At 38.5% G+C, this 19,744-nt stretch overlaps 1 protein-coding gene across 13 annotated transcripts in view; it reads right to left on the reverse strand.

Moving 5' to 3' along the window:
- Nucleotides 1-19,744, reverse strand: part of STAU2 (staufen double-stranded RNA binding protein 2) — a 223,369-nt gene that overhangs the window by 94,102 nt on the left and 109,523 nt on the right. For 7 of the 13 annotated variants that reach the window (XM_036338537.1, XM_036338536.1, XM_036338535.1 and 4 more), the window contains one exon: nt 1,740-1,853. The exons of 3 other annotated variants lie outside the window; for them this stretch is intronic. In XM_036338537.1, coding sequence (XP_036194430.1) covers nt 1,740-1,853 — 114 coding nt within the window. Of the gene's footprint in view, nt 1-1,739; nt 1,854-15,478; nt 15,885-15,912; nt 16,374-17,923; nt 18,955-19,744 lie in introns of those variants that run through there. 3 more of the 13 variants (XM_036338546.1, XM_036338541.1, XM_036338545.1) reach the window with 3 other exon arrangements.

Below are 19,744 nucleotides of genomic sequence, written 5' to 3' on the forward strand. Positions count from 1 at the left end.
AACTACAGTAGTTGCTCTTTCCTAAACACCGCAATACCTCACCACCAATCAATAAGCGATGATTGGAAACCCACAACATCTGAGACATCGTGAACTAGAGAGCTGTGTCCTTGAGAAGGTTTTCCCAGGTCTGGTTTGAGTTTAACAATTAATCATGTGTTTGAGAAGATAACACTTCATGCTCTTTTATTCGCTCCATGCAAGAGCACTAAGCAGATAAAAGGAAATTTACTGGGAAATTAATATGAAAGTGGGTTATGGTTACTCTGTATGTGAATGGTTAATTTAGAAAGCACAGCTGGTGAGTCATACTATAAACTGTATATCTATTTATTTTGACTCAAAAGAGAAATTGTTTGACCTAGAAGATCATTGGTTTTGTCTAATCTGATGATTAATTAAAAATATGTATACAAGCTGTTATCTAAACAAAGGAACTTGTTTATTAAAAAATAATATACTTTTCAGATTTTTAGCCTTATTTCACAAATAAAACATTAAAAATAACACTGAAACTTCATTTTAATAATATCCCCAATTATGGGAGTAGTTTGATAGTTCTGAAGTTCACATGCTTCTCCTATATATCCTATAACACTAACTCTCTTCAGCAGAACTGAGCACATTGTAGTGAAAGCCCAGTGCTATTGACACTGTTTTTGCTGACACTTTCCCCCTATGTAATTATTTAAAATAACTTCTACCATTTCTTCCTTCTAAGAGGACTCTATATTTAAATTAATAATAAACTGCAAACTAGATGTCTAAAATAACTAAAATCGCCTAAGACATCAGTTTCCCAACATAAAATTTTCCGTTTTTTCAAAATCTAGGTAATAATGCTAGTGGATAATGCATGGAGTGGGGCAAAAGTAAGTTTGGAGTTTTAAGTACGTGAAACACGGCGTTTATTCTTATCTTATTATTTATTAACTATCGCATTACAGTGGAACCTCAGTTCTCAAACTCAATTTGCTCTGGAAGGCTGTTCAAGAAGTGATTTGTTCAAAATCTGAATCATTTTTCCCATTAGAAACAATGTAAATTGAGTTAATCCGTTCCAGACCCACAAATGATTCCCTCCTTTAACCTTTCTTGTTTATATACAGTACATGTCTCATGTACTGTTTAATCTGTAAACAAACACTTCTTTTCTTAAACTGACCGAACCCCGCCCCTCTAGCCTTAAAGGAATCACTTTCCGCTCTCCTTCAAGGGGTGTCTTTTGGGAAGTCAGCATGCAGTCTTCGCTTTGAAATGCTGTCACCAGCTAACTGCTTTTCATTTATCCAATTCACAACAGTTTTTCTACCTCTTCAAATTGCCTGTGACCATTATCTCTTTACACCCTTAGCAACATCAGCACTCTTGATGGCTTCTTTGTGTTAAAATTGTGCTAATCATGGATTTCACCAGCAACAAAAGCATTCTCTCCATTGTTTGTTGCCTGAAAGATGCTTTTTGTCACGCTGAGGTATCAGCATGAAAGGGTTCTCAGATTGAAAACCCAAGTTCGGTTCGACAACCGAGACATTTTTTCCATGGACAACTAAGTGGAGAACTGAACTGTTCAAGATGGGAGACATTTGAGAACCGAGGCTTGACTGTATTTATTTGTCTCACAACTGTAAGCCTACTTTTGCCCACGCCTGTATTAGGGAAAGCAAAGCTTTCGTTTTGATGGCCTCTGACTTCTTTGCTGGGCCAGCACACAGCACAATGTCAGTGGCATAGGATACCTGGTCATGGCTGGCTTCAACGGAGCTTCCACCAGCATGGAAAGTCATCTGCGCGGGGGCTAAGGTCAGGCAGGTCACACACTCTCTGCCACTCTGTCTATCACAGCAGTGAACCTATAACAGAACACACGGAGTCTGCTGAGCACCTCCGGGGAGAGGGAGCCGGGGGCAACAGGCCCTTTGCAAAGGGTCTCGGTTTCAAGGAAAATTCAAGTAAGTTACGCAGCACACACTTCAAACATTTTAAAACTTTATCCGGACCTTCCAGTTATCTATGAGAAAGCTATTAACTCTACTTTAAGTATACTTTCCAAGTTTTAAGAGTTTAGGAATCAAGGATACGCATAAGTCAAAGTTTATTTGATTCTAATGGACCTGACTTTTCTCTCATCTCTGACTATACACGCGTGTGTGACTGCCACTTAATTGGTAGTGACATTCTTTTACTTATCATGGTAGTCCCTCTAAAACCACTGTTAAATATATATATTACTACATCATGTTCTGCTTGAAATGTTGACATTACAATCAAAGTGAATTAAACTAAAGTGATTTGTAATGTGCAGACCAAAATAAAGTTACCATAATATTATTTTTCTTTTAGTGAAATACAACCAAGCATTATTAAACGCACATGTAAGAAGACACTCCCTATCAGAGGTAGGGTACAGGGGTGAGGGTGGTAGGGGACATGCGAGTCCATCTTCCAACTGGGAAAATTCCCATTCTCCTCCCATTTATCTACAGTCAAGAGTTCTTTCAAGTAGTATTTACTTTCACTCTAAGCTAATAAAGTAAAAATAGCATCGCTTTTGTGATAAATTACTAACTATACCATAGGAAGAAATGATTTCATTAGCTATAACATGCTCAATTTGTTAAATTTGTGTAGATTTAGGGTAAAAATTTAGGTGAAAATCTTGAATTTGTGTGGAAGGAAATTAAAACACATACTAGTTCCCTATCTGAGGTTTAATTCTACTTGCTGCATAATACCCATATATATATTCATTACAGATTATGGTCCACAAATATTTTATCATGTTTAATACAGATCTAACTGATAATGACAACAATATGAATCCGAGCCTAATGGTTAAGTAATTCCACTTTTTTAAACAAATAGGGTTGTTACGATTGCCTGTCAGTTTCCCTGAAAGTAAGAAACTCCCTGGAGTTCAAAGCAAGTCAATAAATAAAACCTTGTCTCCAAAGCACTTTAAAGATTTTATTATAAAAATATTTTTCCTAGTTAACTTGGGGGAAAAGATTTGACAGCAGTTCTAACTCATGGTGTTATACCTCCTGAGCAAATTAAAAGGTCGCTCAGTGTGTATGAATGAATCCGTGACTGTGGAAGTGTTGTTTACTATGCATCAGCTAAATACGGTGGGGGAACTGAAACTTACCACATAGCGGGTTTATGCAAAAGCCAATATGCTGACACTGTAATAACTACAGTTTGCAGCCATTTAGGATACAGTTAAAATGTTCTTGTCACATATAGTGTTGTTATAAAACATACTTTAAAAATAAAATCTCGTCACCTTTGATATCAATTGGAAGTCCATGTGAAAGACATGACACTTTCCTAAATATCCAAATTGATAGTGAAAATGCTTGTATGTCGGCCAAGATGCATCATTATTAAGAATAATATTACATTAGGATAATATCTGTCACTGACTTGTCCTCAAGCTTTTTTCTCAATCCTTTTCATAACTAAAATCAACTCCTTTATAACTAAAATGTAAACATATATTTAACATGCTCAGTCATGCACCAGTGTTCTAGCTGTATGAGTAATCTGTTCCACTCTGCCTGCAATATGCTTGTCACACTAATGCCTCAAAAGGGGTAAGTAAATGAATGAAATCACATTATACAGACTTGTAATTGCCTTCTCTTGTAGAACTCTCCACGTGGGATAAACTTTGAAAATTACATGCCTATGTTTGGTGTACAAAAATCTATCAGTAATGCACAGAATTACTTCTAATACAAGTCTACAGACAAAAACTGCCCAGCAATTGCAACAACATGTGTGTGGCAAATACTGTTAAAGGACATAATGCATTCTTACACTAAGTGATGAGTATGTACACGGCAAAAACCCTAAGTTTTGTTCTTTGCTTTTCCGTTTTCAATGACTATACCCCTGGAGATCTAAGGAGGCTACTCATTAAGGGTGAATTACATACACACACACACACATACAGTTTTGTTTTACATGTCCATGAAAGAATGCACCAAGTGACTTTTAACAATTTCATATCAGAAAAGGAGCTTCCTTTTTTTGTAATTCGTACTCATGTTTTAAAATAACCACATATATCCATTTACATATGTAAAATAAGTTGCATTAAAATCTATAGAGCTTTGCAAAGAAATGACTTCTTAACAAGGAAAACTAGTGTAAGGTCAAAGAAAAAGTCTAGTCTTATAGGTAGTCAGTATGCCACTAAAGTTAAACTAACCCAAAATTTTCTCCCAAGAGGGCCAACCAACTCGACTACTTTTCATGGATTAAAACTCTAATGTACTATCTCTTTAAAAAATGGATATCAGCCGAAACCGGTTTGGCTCAGTGGATAGAGCGTCGGCCTGCGGACTGAAAGGTCCCAGGTTCGATTCCGGTCAAGGGCATGTACCTGGGTTGCGGGCATATCCCCAGTAGGAGATGTGCAGGAGGCAGCTGATCGATGTTTCTCTCTCATCGATGTTTCTAACTCTCTATCTCTCTCCCTTCCTCTCTGTAAAAAATCAATAAAATATATTTAAAAAAAAAAAAAAAAAAAAAAAAAAAAAAAAAAAAAAAAAAATGGATATCAAAGATAAGACCTTATCAGTCTTTCCATTATACATATATTGGTTGCATTCATAAAGGTATATAATTATTTGTATACAAATATTGACATATATTGCTTTTTACTCAGTAATTACAGATTCTAGAACACACTATATTTAATACTTGTAATATAATTACATTCATGATTAAAAAAAAAAAAGACCATTTGTAACTTCTGCTTCCAGACAAGATGTAACAGATTTAGTTTTCTGCATTCTTCCTGCTTTAGTATAAGTAACAACCCTGGATGTTATCCATAAAACAAATATAAGAGGACTCAGAAAAAAGGAGAGGAGAAAGACCAGCTTAGGGATTTCAAGACCCAAGAAGTAACACAGTGCTGAATTCCTGGGTTTTCTTTTATATATCCTAGAATGGGCGCTAGAGAAGCCAGCAACCAATGAGAGGGGGAGAAAGGAACATCTGTAAAATTTTCAATAAAGATAAATTTTTTAAAAAGGTCTCACCAAAGAAATAGAACCAAATCTAACTTTATTAAAAATTAAATTTATTGGGGTGATACTGGTTAACATGATCAAATCAAGCTTTTACAACTGAAAAATACATGAAACAAAATAAACAACTCAATGGGTAGGCTTAATAGCAGAATGGACAGAACAGAGGAAAGAACCAGTAGACTTGAAGATAGAAAAATAGAAATTCCCTAATCTGGGCAACCAAAAGAAAAAAGACTGAGAAAAAATGAACAGAGCCTCAAGGATGTGTGTGTGGGACCATAACAAAAAAATCATATATTTGTGTGTTCAGAGTCCCAAAAGAAGAGTTAGTGATTGGGGCTAAAAAAAAGAACTTAAAGAAATACTAGCTAAATATTTACCAAATTTTAGTAAAAGATATAAACCTATAGCTTTAAGAAGCTGAGAAAACACCCAATGGAAGAAACACAAAGAAGCCCATGCCAAGACACATCATAATCAAAATTGTGAAAGTTAAAAACAAAGAATAATCTTGGAAGCAGTGAAAAACAACTCCTTACCTATGGAGGCAAACATTTAACAGGAACTTCTCAACAGAACCCATGAAGGCCAGAAAGAATTGGCACAAGATATTTCAAGAGCTAAAAAACAGACAAACAAACAAACAAAACGTAAACCCAGAATTTTATATCCAGTAAAAATATCTTTAAGGAATGAAGAAAAACCCAAGCATTCTCGAATGGAAACTGAGAATATGTTGCCAGCATACCTACCCTAAAAAATGACTAAAGTAACAAAGAAAATGATAAAAGCAGGACTCTTTCTTGGAGCTCCACCAGGAAGCAAAAACACACAGAAAGGAGTAAAAATGTTGGTAAATAAAACAGACTTTCCTTCTCTTCTTAACTTCTCTCAATTTTGTTCGACATTACAAGCAGAAATAGAGCCCTGTCTGATACGGCTCTGACCGTGTACAGAGGGAATATTCAAGACGATTGTAAACCGAGTGGCGTATAGGCACTGAGAAGGGCACATCACTTCTGTGACGTTCTTACCAAAAACGCACAGCCTCAATCAAACAATGAGAAAATGTTAAATTCAATAGCATCCTACAAAATAAGTATTCAATACTGTGCAAAAGTGTCAAGATCATAAAAGACTAAAGCGCTGCGACTTGATTGGAAGACACTTCAGAGACATCGCAATTAAATGCAATGTGGGATCCTAGACTGGGTCTGAGACCAGAAAAAGAACATTAGTAGAAAAACTGGCAAAATTTGAATAAGATCTGTAGATTAATTATTGTATCATCATCAATGTCCTGGTACTGACAATTATACTATAATTATATAATTGTTAACAGTAAAGTCTATACAATTTTTCTCCTTCTCTCTAAGTGTAAAAAAACACACACTTTAAAGGCGATTTATAAGAAAGAAAACCTTTCTTAAGTGCTTCAGAATAAATGAAAGAAGCTGCGAGCCTATTAGAATAAATAACAGATAAATTTAAGTTTTTCTATGCACGTCAGAATTTTATACTAAAAGAATCTTTCAAAAACAAGAGAAGAGAATCAGTGGAGACAAAATCGTCTCTTAATTAGAAAAATAAAGTTACTGGACGTGAGTACTTTCTACCTCTGATATAGGAAGGAAAGAGGATGCAGGAAAACAATTTCCTGGCATAAAAGCCTGGAAAATCACAATATCCAAACAATAATGAAAAAGAGGAGTTAAAGGTTCCTCTATATGTTAGAGTTTTAGAGAGAAAAAAATAACAATATAGGCCTATTTATGGGAAGGATAGCAATAAGGACTAAATAACATCAATAAATGTTATTTGATTTGCAAAAGCTGAGAGGTAAGTTGCTGCTTAAACTGCAGATCCAATTTGGTAGTAACACCACCTATCAGATTTTTAGTTATTTCTATTTGTTTAAAATATATTTTTATTGATTTTAAAGAGGGAGGGAGAGAAACATCAATGACGAGAGAGATTCATTGATTGGCTGCCTCCTGCATGTCCCCCACTGGGGACAGAGCCCAGTTACCTGGGCATGTGCCCTGACCAGGAATCAGACCTGTAACCTCCTGGTTCATAGGTCAACACTCAACCACTGAGCCATGCCGGCTGGGCATAGCTATTTCTATTTTTAATCTAGGAAAATATTACTATCACTACCCTCAACGTTCTCCCCTATCATTACACAATGTTTCCACTGAAACTACCCTAAACAGGGAGCAATAACCACCTCAATGCCAAGTTCTTCTTTGCAGCATTCGACAGAGAAGTATATGCAGAACAAGAGAGACTACCATTCCAGAAGCCAAGAGAAAAGAAAGTTCAAGATGAGATTAAAAGTTTGGAATCCAGACAGGTTAACTGCCTCTAAAAACAAAATTCAAAACTATGCAGAGAAATGTAACAGAATCCAGTCTCTCTAATGTATCATTCATATTAGTCAAGAATGCAATCCAAAATGACTTGACCTAAAATACACAGGAAAAAGTGACTCATTCTCAAGTGAAAAGGCAATCTATAGAGGCCACATCCAATGCTGAAATAAGCAGAAAAGCACCTATGATAACTACTCTCAAGGACATAAAGAAAAATATGTCTATAAGGAATGAACGAAGAGAAAGTCACCAGAGAAACATAATTTTTAAGAAGAACCATATGACAATTCTGAAAATGAAAATATCCAAAAGAAACCAACAACAAAAATCACTGGATAAAGGAAATACAGGAAAGAGTGAACTTATAGGTCAACAGAAATAGTATAATCTAAGGTTCAGGGAAGATTTTTAATTTAAAAATAGATAAAGCCTCAGGAATCTGTGGGACAATATTAAAAAATGCATGTAAATGAAGGCCCAAAAGGAGAGGAGACAGAAAAGTGGGCAAAAATATATTTGAAGGAAATATGGCCAAAAATTCCCCAAATTTGATGAAAGCAATAAATATACCAACTTAAGAAATCTGTAAGCATACAGTGAGTTCAATGTTGGCACCCAAAAAATACGTCCAGGTCCTGACCCAGTAGCTTTGAATGTGATCTTTTTTGGAAATACGGTTTTGGCAGATGTGATCTCAGGATAAGATAATCTAGGTTTAGAGTCGGCCCTAAATCCAACGACTAATGTCTTTATGGCTTTTCCAATATTTTGAATTACTTTTCATGACAGATGTCATGATTACCAGTCATGAATGAATGAATGAATTGGTCAATTCAGTGGTATTCAAACACACTTGGTAGGATTCCAGCTTCAGACCATAAATTCACTGGACAAAAAAGACTCTTGCAGATAACAATATAAAATGTAGACAACATGAAAGAAAAACATCTGAAGACACTGGAATGTGATCAAGAGTAGGCAGACAGCCCTAGCCGGCTTGGCTCAGTGGATAGAGCGTCAGCCTGTGGACCGATGGGTCCCAGGTTCGATTCCGGCCAAGGGCACATGCCTGGGTTGCAGGCTCGACCCCCAGTAGGGGGTGTGCAGGAGGCAGGCGATCAATGATTCTCTCTCATCACTAATGTTTCTCTCTCTCTCTTCTTCTCCCTTCCTCTCTGAAATCAATAAAGAAATATATATATAAAAAAAAGAGTAGGCAGACACCAGGGCACAGTTCTTCCTTAAAGGACCAAAACTATAAGGAATAAAAATTGTGACTGTGTGGCTTTTTTTTTTGCCTGCAGGTATTCTCGCTTTCTCTAGTTCTATTGGTGGAAAACTGCAGTCTTACCGCTGGAGGTGGCAGAGGAAAGAACTTAGGGGTGGCAGATGAGCTGGACACGGAGGGAACAAATCCCAGAAGTAAGGTGGCTGCACGAGTGGTACTACTCTCAATCTGCATATGCACTGCACCCAAATTCCTGCCTGATTATAGACTCTGCATGTCCGGGAAAGATCACAGAGGGCCGGAAGTAAAAGTGGGCAGAGAGAAGTAAGAAATCCATTTCGGTCTGAAAGTTTTGGGTTGTTCTTCTTTTACTTTCTTATTGAATTTACTGGGGTGACATATAGGTTAATAAAATCATATAGGTTTCAGATGTAGAATTCTATAATACATCACCTATATATGATATTGTATGTGTTCAAGTCAAGTCTCCCTTCCATCACCACCGCTATGGTTTTAATAGAGTGCAGTCTGTAAAGTATATACAGCTTGAGGACTAGAAAGCTAAAAGCTTCACTGGACTAAAGTATCAGTAGACATGGGCTGGTTGATAAGCTGGAAATTTAAGGAGATGGCAGAAACGCTGAAAGCTAAGAAATGCAAAAAGGATGGCCTCCAAAATATGAGGATAAACTCAGCCCAAATAATTATGAAGACACTGGGAAGACGGCAAGAGAAAAGGCCACAGCTGGAAGCTGAGAGAAGTAAGTGGGGATATCAGCTGAGGAATGTCGTATGGGAGAGGCAAAGCTTGCACTTTCAGTTCAGACTGCTTAACTGAGTACTTGACCAAACACAAAAACAATAATCTGCAAAAGAAAAAATGATAGAGTTGCTATAACATATTATCCACAATGCCCATTTTTCAAACAAAAAACAAAACAACAACCAGGAAAGGGTGGCCCACATTCACACACAAGGCAGTCAATAGAAACAGATTCCTGCCCGAGATGGTTTGGCTCAGTGGATAGAGCACTGGCATGCGGACTGAAGGGTCCCAGGTTCGATTCCGGTCAAGGGCACATGCCTGGGTTGCGGGCTTAGTCCCCAATAGGGGGCGTGCAGGAAGCAGCCGATCAATGACTCTCTCCCATCATTGACAGTGATGTTTCTCTTTTCTCTCTCTCTCTCTCTCTCTCTCTCTCTCTCTCTCTCTCTCTCTCTTTCTCTCTCTCCCTTCATTTCTGGAATTAAAATATATATGTAAAAAAAACATAAAAGCAAACCCATAAAATGTCTAGGAAAAAAGTAAGAGAAAAACTTTGCAACCCTGGAGTAGTCAAAGATTTCTTAGATAAGACCAAAAAGGCACAAACCATATGGAAAATTGAACTTCGTCAGCATTGAAAACTTCTTTTCAACTTTTCAAAAGATGCCATTAAGATAATAAAAAAAAAGTCACAGGCAGTGAGATAATATTTGTAACAACAAAAAAATTGTATACAGAATATATTTTTTAAAAAACTGTTATAACTCCATAAAAGGAAAATGCTCCAATTAAAAACTGGGCAAAAGATGTGGACATTTCACAAAGATATATAATTTGGCCAATAAACACAATGTAAATAAGCTCTTATTGCCCTAGCTGGTTCGGCTCAGCAGATAGAGTCTCAGCCTGTGGACTAAGGGTCCCGAGTTCAATTGTGATCAAGGGCACATGCCCAGGTTATGGGCTCAATCCCCATAGGGGGCATGCAGAAGGCAGCCAATCAATGATTCTCTCTCATCATTGATGTTTCCTATCTCTCTCCCTCTCCCCTCCTCTCTAAAACCAATAAAAATGTATTTTTTTAAAAAGCTCATACTGTTGGTCACCAGTGAAATACAAATTAAAATATAAATGAGATACTACTGTACCATTCATAAAATAAGACTGATCACTGTATGCAGCCCTCATACATTGCTGGCAGGAATGTAATGATACAACACATTGAAAAATAATCTGATAGTTTCTTATAAATTTCTATGTACACTTACCATGTGACCCACCAATTCCACTCCAAGGTATTTTTCCAAGAGAATTAGAAACATGTCTGCACAAAATCTTATACGTGAATATTCATAAAAAGCTTCACTCATAATAGCCCCAAACTAAAAACAACTCAGATGCCCATCAACAGTAACCTGATCATTGTGGCATATATCCATGTAATTAATTAGTACTTAGCAATAAAAAGGAACAAACTAGTGATATATACAACATCAACGAATCTTAAAACATTATATTGAGTCAAAGAAAACAGACACAAGACTGTGCATGCCATGTGGTTCCATTTTTATGAAATTCCTGAAAAGCTAAAACTAATCTTTAGTGACAAAAGGATATCCTGGTTGCCTGAGCCATGGGGAGGTGAGGAAACAGGCTGCTGAGAGGACCAGGAACTTGGTCACAGTAATGGAAATATTCCTATCTTGATTGTGGTGGTGGTTACATGTTGGTCTACGTTTTTCAAAACTCATCAAAGTGTACAATTAAAATGGGTGTGTTTTATTATATGTAAATGACACCTCAATAAGGTTGATTAAAACACTGAAAAGTGTAGTTACCTGTCAGAATGGCTACCATCAACAAATCAACAAATGACAAGTGCTGGCAAGGATGTGGAGAAAAGGGAACCCTAGTACAATATTCGTGGGAACGCAGACTGGTGCAGCCACTGTGGAGAACAGTATGGAGTTTCCTAAAACAATTAAAAATGGAACTCCCATTTGCCCCAGTGATCCCACTTCTAGGAATATATCCTAAGAATCCCGATACACCAATCAGGAAGAATATATGCACCCCTATGTTCACAGCAGCACTATTTATAATAGTTAAGATCTGGAAACAGCCCAAGTTCCCATCAGGAGATGAGTGGATAAAAAGCTGTGGTACATTTACACCACGGAATACTATGCAGCTGTAAAAAAGAAGGATCTCTTACCCTTTGAGACAGCATGGAGGGACCTGGAGAGTATCATGCTAAGCGAAATAAGCCAGTCAGAGAAAGACAAGTATCACATGATCTCACTCATATGTGGAATCTAAAGAACAAAATAAACTGATGAACAGAGTGGATCCAGACACATAGAAGCATGGAACAGACTGACAAATTTCAGAGGGAAGGTGGGGTTGGGGGGCATGGAGGGAGAGATAACCATTAACCAAAGAACTTACATGCATATATGCATAACCCATGAACACAGACAATAGTGTGGTGAAGGCTTGAACGTGAGGGGGGTAGAGGGGAGTGGGTCAATGGGGGGGGAAAGGGGGACATCTGTAATACTTTGAACAATAAAGATAAATTTAAAAATAAATAGGGGAAAAGTGTAGTTATCTTTGACACAACAGTTACAGACACTAAGCCACTGCTTATACATCTCATAAATAAACTTAACTAGTCGCACAATTTCCAAGCAGCTGTTACCTTAGACTATTAACACCCTTTGAATTTATCCTATGTGCTCATGTGACTATCTGCCCTTCCGCCTGTTCCCCCTACAACACATCCCCCTCTAATGTTAGCTCCATGGCGGCAGAAACCTTGACTGAATTTATGCTGCATCCTCAGTGCCTACAAGTGTACCTGGCCCATGGCAGGTGCTCAATGCATTTTGCTTGAATGAATGAATGAATCCCTTACATGTTAGTACTCATCGAGATGAATACTCACTAATCTCTCCTAGGCCTTTGCCCTGTTTTCCTGGTCAGTCTTCTATCTATGGTTTCAATTACATCTACATACCAATGACTCTGTGTCCTACACGCTCTTGCTGATCACCGGACCCATTACAACTGCCCACTGGACATCTCCATTTGAAAGTCCCTCAGGCAACACAAATTCCACGTGTCTACAGTGGAACTTGTTAACTTCCTCTGTTTGTTCATCTCATCTATACTAAAAATAAAACCTTGTCTCAAACATATCATTCACATTACCTTCCTTTCAAATTCTTTCTTTTCTCATAAACTCACACTTACACTCTCAAATTCCTAACAGAAGACTCTATTTACCCTCACAGTCTCCATTTACTCACTACATTAAATCCAGTGTCCACCCTGACCAGGCCAGTCAAAGCAGCCTCACAGAAGTCAGCCACAGACATCATGTCATGTTCTCAATTAAATGAATTCTCTTAGGCGACTGTGCTTTCAGCCCCTTCCTCTACGCCCACTGCCTCTGCCGTAATTCCATCTTTGTCATTTCTCTCCTAGATTTGTGCAAAACCACTCTAACTAGTCTCTCCACCACCAGTCTGTCTTTTGTCTAGTTCGTCCTTCTCAATGCCTACAGAATTATTTTTTCTGAAATGCCAAAACCACGCCACTGCCCTTTCAAAAATAAGTCAGGCATCTCCGCCTAACAGCTAAACTTCAAACTACCAGCAACACACACGTCTTCAGCCTCCCTGCCAGCCACGTCCACTATGAACTCCAAGCATTTTCTCAAACGCCATGCCCTTTTGTCTTCAGTACTTAGCGGCTTCTGCCTGCGATTCCTTTTCCTTCTTACCCACCTTAAAATGCTGTGTGCTCTTTAATGCTTCATTCGAATGTCTCCTGTCATGGATTCTTCCCTCATTGCTTCAGTCAGAGCTGTTCGTTCCCATTTATGATGAACATATGTAGCCATACCTCAAGTGGACACCTGTCAGGTGACACTTACTATGACACTTACTGTAGGGGGCAGGCATTCCAGACATCATTTCATGCAGCATGCTAGGAATCTTTCGTTCTTTTTATCTAACACTCACCCCTGAAGACAGGGCTAATTTGTGGTAGTGGGCAATCTTCGGCATTTCTACCCGTCTGCTGTCCAACTTGACCATAACTCCCCCTGTGCCCACTGGCCCAGTGCTGGGCATGCTACCAGCAGGTGCAGGTATTTAAGTACTTTTCCAGAGTGAATAAACACATGGCCCATTTCCTGTTCATCCTATTCAATGGGATGATGTCCTAGCCTGATTAACTTCATATCCATGTAATTCTTCACACATACACTGAAATTACTGAAAACTATCCTTTTCTCTTAATAAGAGCTTTTCAAGCTGTGAACTTTCTTTCATCTTTCAACAGTAGCCCTCATCTTCTCAAATGTTCCCTTTCAGGACTTGATTCTGGACCTACACATACTTTTTATTTAAAAGAGGACTGTACTACCGATAAACACATTTCAAATGTTTGCAACTGTCCCTTATCTCTGGCAGCTAAATCTGTTTTTTGATGTGACTGTGTTAAGATGGTAGAACTTTCCAGACCTAAACTCAGTCAAGGTTTAAAATGAATAATTTCACATAGGGAAATGAGTAAACTGGCTACTAATAGGATGTCTTGCTTGGGTTGTCCCTCAGGTGTGTATTTACATAATAAAATTTTATCTTAGAATAAAATCCAAAGTTCCCAGCACATCAAAAGAGACAGAATTTTTAAATGACTCAGACTCAGTTGTGTATATAGTTGGGGGCAGAAATAAATGTATTAATGAAATTTAAGAAAGCCATTGTCCACCACCACACACTAGCCCAGTGATGGCGAACCTTTTGAGCTCGGTATGTCAGCATTTTGAAAAACCCTAACTTAACCCTGCCATGTCACATATAAAAATTTTTTGGTATTTGCAACCATAGTAAAACAAAGATTTATATTTTTGATATTTATTTTATATATTTAAATGCCATTTAACAAAGAAAAATCAACCAAAAAAAGGAGTTCGCGTGTCACCTCTGACACGCGTGTCATAGGTTTGCCATCACTGCACTAGCCCTACCTACAAGAACCAGTCTTCAAACACTGTGCTGCAGTTTGATTTAAAATAAGGATCTGTTGCCCTGCCAGTGAGGGTCAGTTGGTTGAGCGTCGTCCAGTGCACCAGGAAGTTGCCTGTTCAATTCCTGGTCAGGGCACAAGCCTGGGTTGCAGGTTTGGCCCCCAGCAGGGGGCGTGCAGGAGGCAGCCGATTGATGTTGATGTTTCTTTCTCACCGATGTTTCTTTTTCTCTCCCCATCTCTCTCTCACCCCCTTCCTCTCTTTGAAAACAATAAAAACATATTTTTAAAAATAAAATAAGAATTTCTTAGCAAAAATGTACCAGGCGCTTCTGCTTGCTCACAATGTATGTAATGCCTACTTCACCCTCTGCTAGATCGTCAGTCAGTCCACGAATGGCAGTTCGTTCCCTTGTTTCCCCATCAGCTCCTCATCCGCGGTTCTCAACCTGTGGGTCACGACCCCTTTGGTGGTTGAATGACCCTTTCACAGGGGTCGTCTAAGACCATCCTGCATATCAGATATTTACATGACGATTCATAACAGTAGCAACATTACAGTTATGAAGTAGCAACGAAAATAATTTTATGGTTGGGTCACAACATGAGGAACTGTACTTAAAGGGCCAGAAGGTTGAGAACCGCTGTATGAAGGTGCCCTGGGATGCCAGAGCAGGTCGTTTCCACGTGCACAAATCCCACGTATTCCGCATACGGTTCTCTTTCTCAAGAGTTGTCCTGGGTGAGAAACAATCATGAAATGTAAGCCAGGTTATTCATGGGGGGGGCGGGGGGGGGGAGTGAGACACAGCCTAATGCTGGAAAGAGGGACACATCATCTCAACACGACCTACAATGAGCACAGGTATGTCAACACCTGCCTGACGGGGACCATTCATCTCTCGTCGCTGAGAAAAAGTCGCCTCGCTGCCAGCCTTTCCTGGCAAAAGGAAATGCAGTTCACCTTTAGATGAAACATAATTTATTTTTTCTTCAGAAACTTGATTTTCAAATAACTCCAACCAGAATCCTCGTGCTGGGTTGGAATCTCTTCTGACGCAAACTGAAAAGGCTGCCGACACGGCTACGCGGGGAGGCTCGCAAGGACGGCCGTTTCCCAGCCACAGTCGCTGCGGCAGGAACGGCTCTCTGGGTTTGCAGATGACCTTTTCTTTGAAATGTCTCACGTGTCTGACTACGTATGTACGCGCTGGGGCCAAGGCTCAGGGTGCGTCTTTGTCCTTCTGAGTTCCTCCACGACGTTCTGCACTGATCTGGGGTGGGAGTTAGTCCCGAGTAGCTTATGCGGTGAGAATGGACTGTTTGCTCAGGCCTGCTCCCCTCTTCCCAGGGTTTCTGTTACTCATTACAGTATATTTTCATGTGCATCAGGACTTCCATCTTCAAGTGCAATGTCTTTCTCTTTAGAGCTGGAAATTTTAGCAAAATGAGTTGATCTAGTGTAACTCCTCTGGTTTTGGTGGAAGTACAGCTACTATGGGGTTTAGAGCCAGTAACTATGAAAGAAGCCTGCTGCAGTCATATTAAACTTCAAAAAAAGGGAGACATATCAGTTGAAATGTACTGTTTGAAAAGAGAGTTTTCAAGTAGATGTCTCGAAGCATCTGAAACTCACCGTGATGGAAAGCCTCTCTATAAAATACTCCTTAAATATGTAAAATAAACTAACTAGGGCTCAACTGAGACACCAACTTCTTTATATTCTTTATGTGAGAAAAACAAATCTAGTTTATCCCACTTTGCTCTGCAGGGTTCAATAACAACACCGCTCAAAGGATGATGGGAACTAGGAGGAGCACAGAACAGCAAACTGAAATCAAACCCACCTAGAAAGAATAACTTGTTAAAATACAGCCAGCTCTCCACATCCGCGGTTCCACGTCTGCGGATTCAACCAACTGCTGGTCAGAAATATTCAGAAAAAGGGTTATGTTGTTGTGACATGAGCTAGGTGGTCAGGTCTGTGATGGTGCATCTGTACTGAACACATACAGGCTGTTTTCTTGTCATTATTCCCTAAACCAGTGGTTCTCAACCTTGGCTGCACATTAGAAGCACCTGGGAATCTTTTTAAAATCCTGATTTCTGGGCCTCACCCTCAGGAAATTCTGTTTCTTTGTTATGGGGTGGGGCCACAACATTAGTCACAGAGAAACAGAATTTCCGGAGGATGAGGCCCAGAAATCGGGATTTTAAAAGGATTCCCCGGTGATTCTAATGTGCAGCCAAGGTTGAGAACCACTGCCCTAAACAATACCATATAACAACTATTTATATAGCATTTACATTGCATTAGGTATTACAAGTCTAGAGACGGTTTAAATCTACGGGAGGACGTGTGGAGGTTACGGGCAAATGCTGTGCCATTCTACGGAGGAGACTTGAACATCTGCTCACGCTTTGCTACTGCGAGGGGCCTGGAACCAATCTTCTGTGGATACCGAGGGCCAAATGGAATTCATTTTGAACCTAATCATTTTCTAATGACTCATTTAAAGAAAAAAAGCAAAACACCTGCTTATATTTAATTATACAAAGATATTTCTAATATAATTAGTATGGAAAAATCAAAAAACTTAGAATAGCATAAATTAAAATGTAACAAAAAAGTATTCAAATATTCAGCTCAAATGTACAGCATTTCAAGAATGTCTTTCCCATAATAACTTTCTTTAAAAAGCCCCATGATTTTGAAACATTTTGGCATTATAATGAAAGAGTATCAAATTACACAACATAAAGCCCTGAAACACTATGACTATGATTTTAAGCGAGCTTTTATGAAATGCATGGAAGTTATAGAAGCATACGGACTGAAGCATAAAGTCTGAGGTTCACAGAACTAATGACATAAAACTTTTTGCTGAAAAATAAGAAAACATCCAAGTTTTAAAAGAGGATAATTAAAATGCACTCAATGAATCTGCAAAGAAACAAACACTCATTTATGACACAGGTCCAAAAGCTTGCTTCTAAAATGTGGTTAAAAACTTTAGGTGAGCCCAAGCAAGAATAAAAGCATTACCAAGAATGTGCAAGTGTTCAGTCACATTCTGCTCTGTGAAGTCAGCTTTATTAATAACTAGAGGCCTGTTGCATGAAGGGATTCGTGCAATAGGCCTTCCCTTCCCTTGGCTGCTGGCACCAGTTTTCCTCTGGCACCCGGGACCCAGGCCTTCGCTCTGGCTGGGCTCCGGCCAGAGCCCTCCTCCCCGCCCCTCCCCCCCCCCAACCCCCGAGCCATCAGGCTTTGCTGCTCTGCTGATCCCGGGCTGGGAGGCCTCGTGGCTCCGCTGATCCCGGGGGCGTGAGGCCTTGCTGCTCGGCCAGCTTCGGGGCCATTTGGCTTGGCTCCACCGCTTGGAGCCTATGTATGCAAATTAACCGCCATCTTTGTTGGCGGTTAATTTGCATATCACCCTGATTAGCCAATGGGAAGCATAGCGAAGGTACAGTCAATTACCCTTTTTGTCTTTTATTAGATAGGATAACTTTAATTGCAAAATAATTTAAATTACTTAATAGATTTAAGCAAAAGAATGTGAGCTTAATACCTATATTCTGGTGAGCAAATGAACTTTTAGCAATTTATAAATTTTAATTAATGACTGGATAATGAAAAAAATTAAAAGTTAAAGCAACTTAGTTTTCAGTACACTAATATAATTTTACTTTGTAATACAATATTAACTGTCACATCAAATTTCAATAGGCAAAGAAGGCCAAGGGAAGGGTTTATACAATATTCAATAAGCAATAATTATCTAGTCAGCGTACAATAACAAAATAAAAAATACTAACCTAGAAACACAGTAAAAGGATTTATTGTTTTTAAGTTCCAGAAATAAAAAAAAAAACAACAACAACAGAAAAGCATGCAATTCATAACACCCTGGCCCTCTCATTTCTAAACTACAGCCCAATTGAAACATTTAAGAAACAGGAGCAATCTACATGGTTTTCCACCAGGTAAACAGACCTGAGAAAGTTACCTATAAAGAAATAGGCTTTAAAACTCTTAACCACAAAGAACCTTCTACTGTGACGTGAAGATGTGGATACACCTCTCAGGACAGGAAGCCATTTCCCACAATCCTGGCCACTGCTCAGCGGCAGGTTGCGATGCACCAGAGAGACAATATCTCACGTCAACACCCAGCTCATTCAACCAAAGAAGCCTGTTTATACTCATTAGTATGTTAAAGTCATATTACACAAATTTGGAAATATTTAGCTTGTCCATAAATAATGAATATTACCTCTGCTGTAAGCTTTAATAAAAGGTCTAAGCAGCCAGTCCAATAATGGGGAAAGCAGACTACATCTGACTAAGGTAAAGATATATTCAAATTATTACTGTTTTCATTGCCAAGAATTAACAAATAAATACAAATAAAAAATTGAAGCAGCAAAATTACATCTACCACACCTCTAAGGAAAAAATCAATTCACAGCTTGAATGCAAATTTTGCTTCATTTCTAAAAAAAAAAATGCAGCGTTACTCAGAGACATTTCTAAATGACTAGCTTTGTAAATAAGCAGTGACTTTCTTTTCACGGCAGTCTATGCAGATTATACACAGAACTAAAAATTACTTCGCTGTTTTCCAGTATGTGGTATGAATCAAGGTCTTTTTATTTTGAACAGTGATTTATTTTCATTCTTATAATAAACAAAACCAAGTTCTAAAATTTTAACTTTAAGCACTTAAAATTTCAGATGAAGAACCAATAATTGGTAACATTTTCTGTAATTTCATATTAATAGTCTAATGACTACCTGGCAATCAATTTGAAGGAATCCATTTCCTGTGAGAAAAAAAGAAAACATGCAAAAATCCCTCCCACACCAAAAACACATGTTCTTTCTTATTTTGTATCTAAACTTGTAAAATTTGTAGAAATACATGATCATTCTACATAATACAGATCTCCTAGAGTGTTTCTAAAGAAAATTACAGTTTTGGGTCATAAGGAAGAAGACTAAGATGGAGAAGAGGTGGAAACAGGGGAACCTGCGGGAATGAGACTCCCACGCACTAGCTCGCTGCAGTTCAGCAGTCACATTAGCGGTTATGTTAGCGGTTACAGGTCAGCACATGATGTTCAAGGCAACTAAGAAATCAGAACAAAGGCATTTCCTCTTCCTAGCGTTAACCATTCTTTCAAAAATTCTATCCATAAAGGACTGTTGGGTGTTTTTTTCAAAGGGGAAAAATAAATAGGAAAAAATGTTTCTATCCCCAAATTCATATAGACAACCAGTTAA

Source organism: Myotis myotis, unplaced genomic scaffold, assembly GCF_014108235.1.
Source record: "Myotis myotis isolate mMyoMyo1 unplaced genomic scaffold, mMyoMyo1.p scaffold_m19_p_16, whole genome shotgun sequence".
Classification (NCBI taxonomy): Eukaryota; Metazoa; Chordata; class Mammalia; order Chiroptera; family Vespertilionidae; genus Myotis; species Myotis myotis.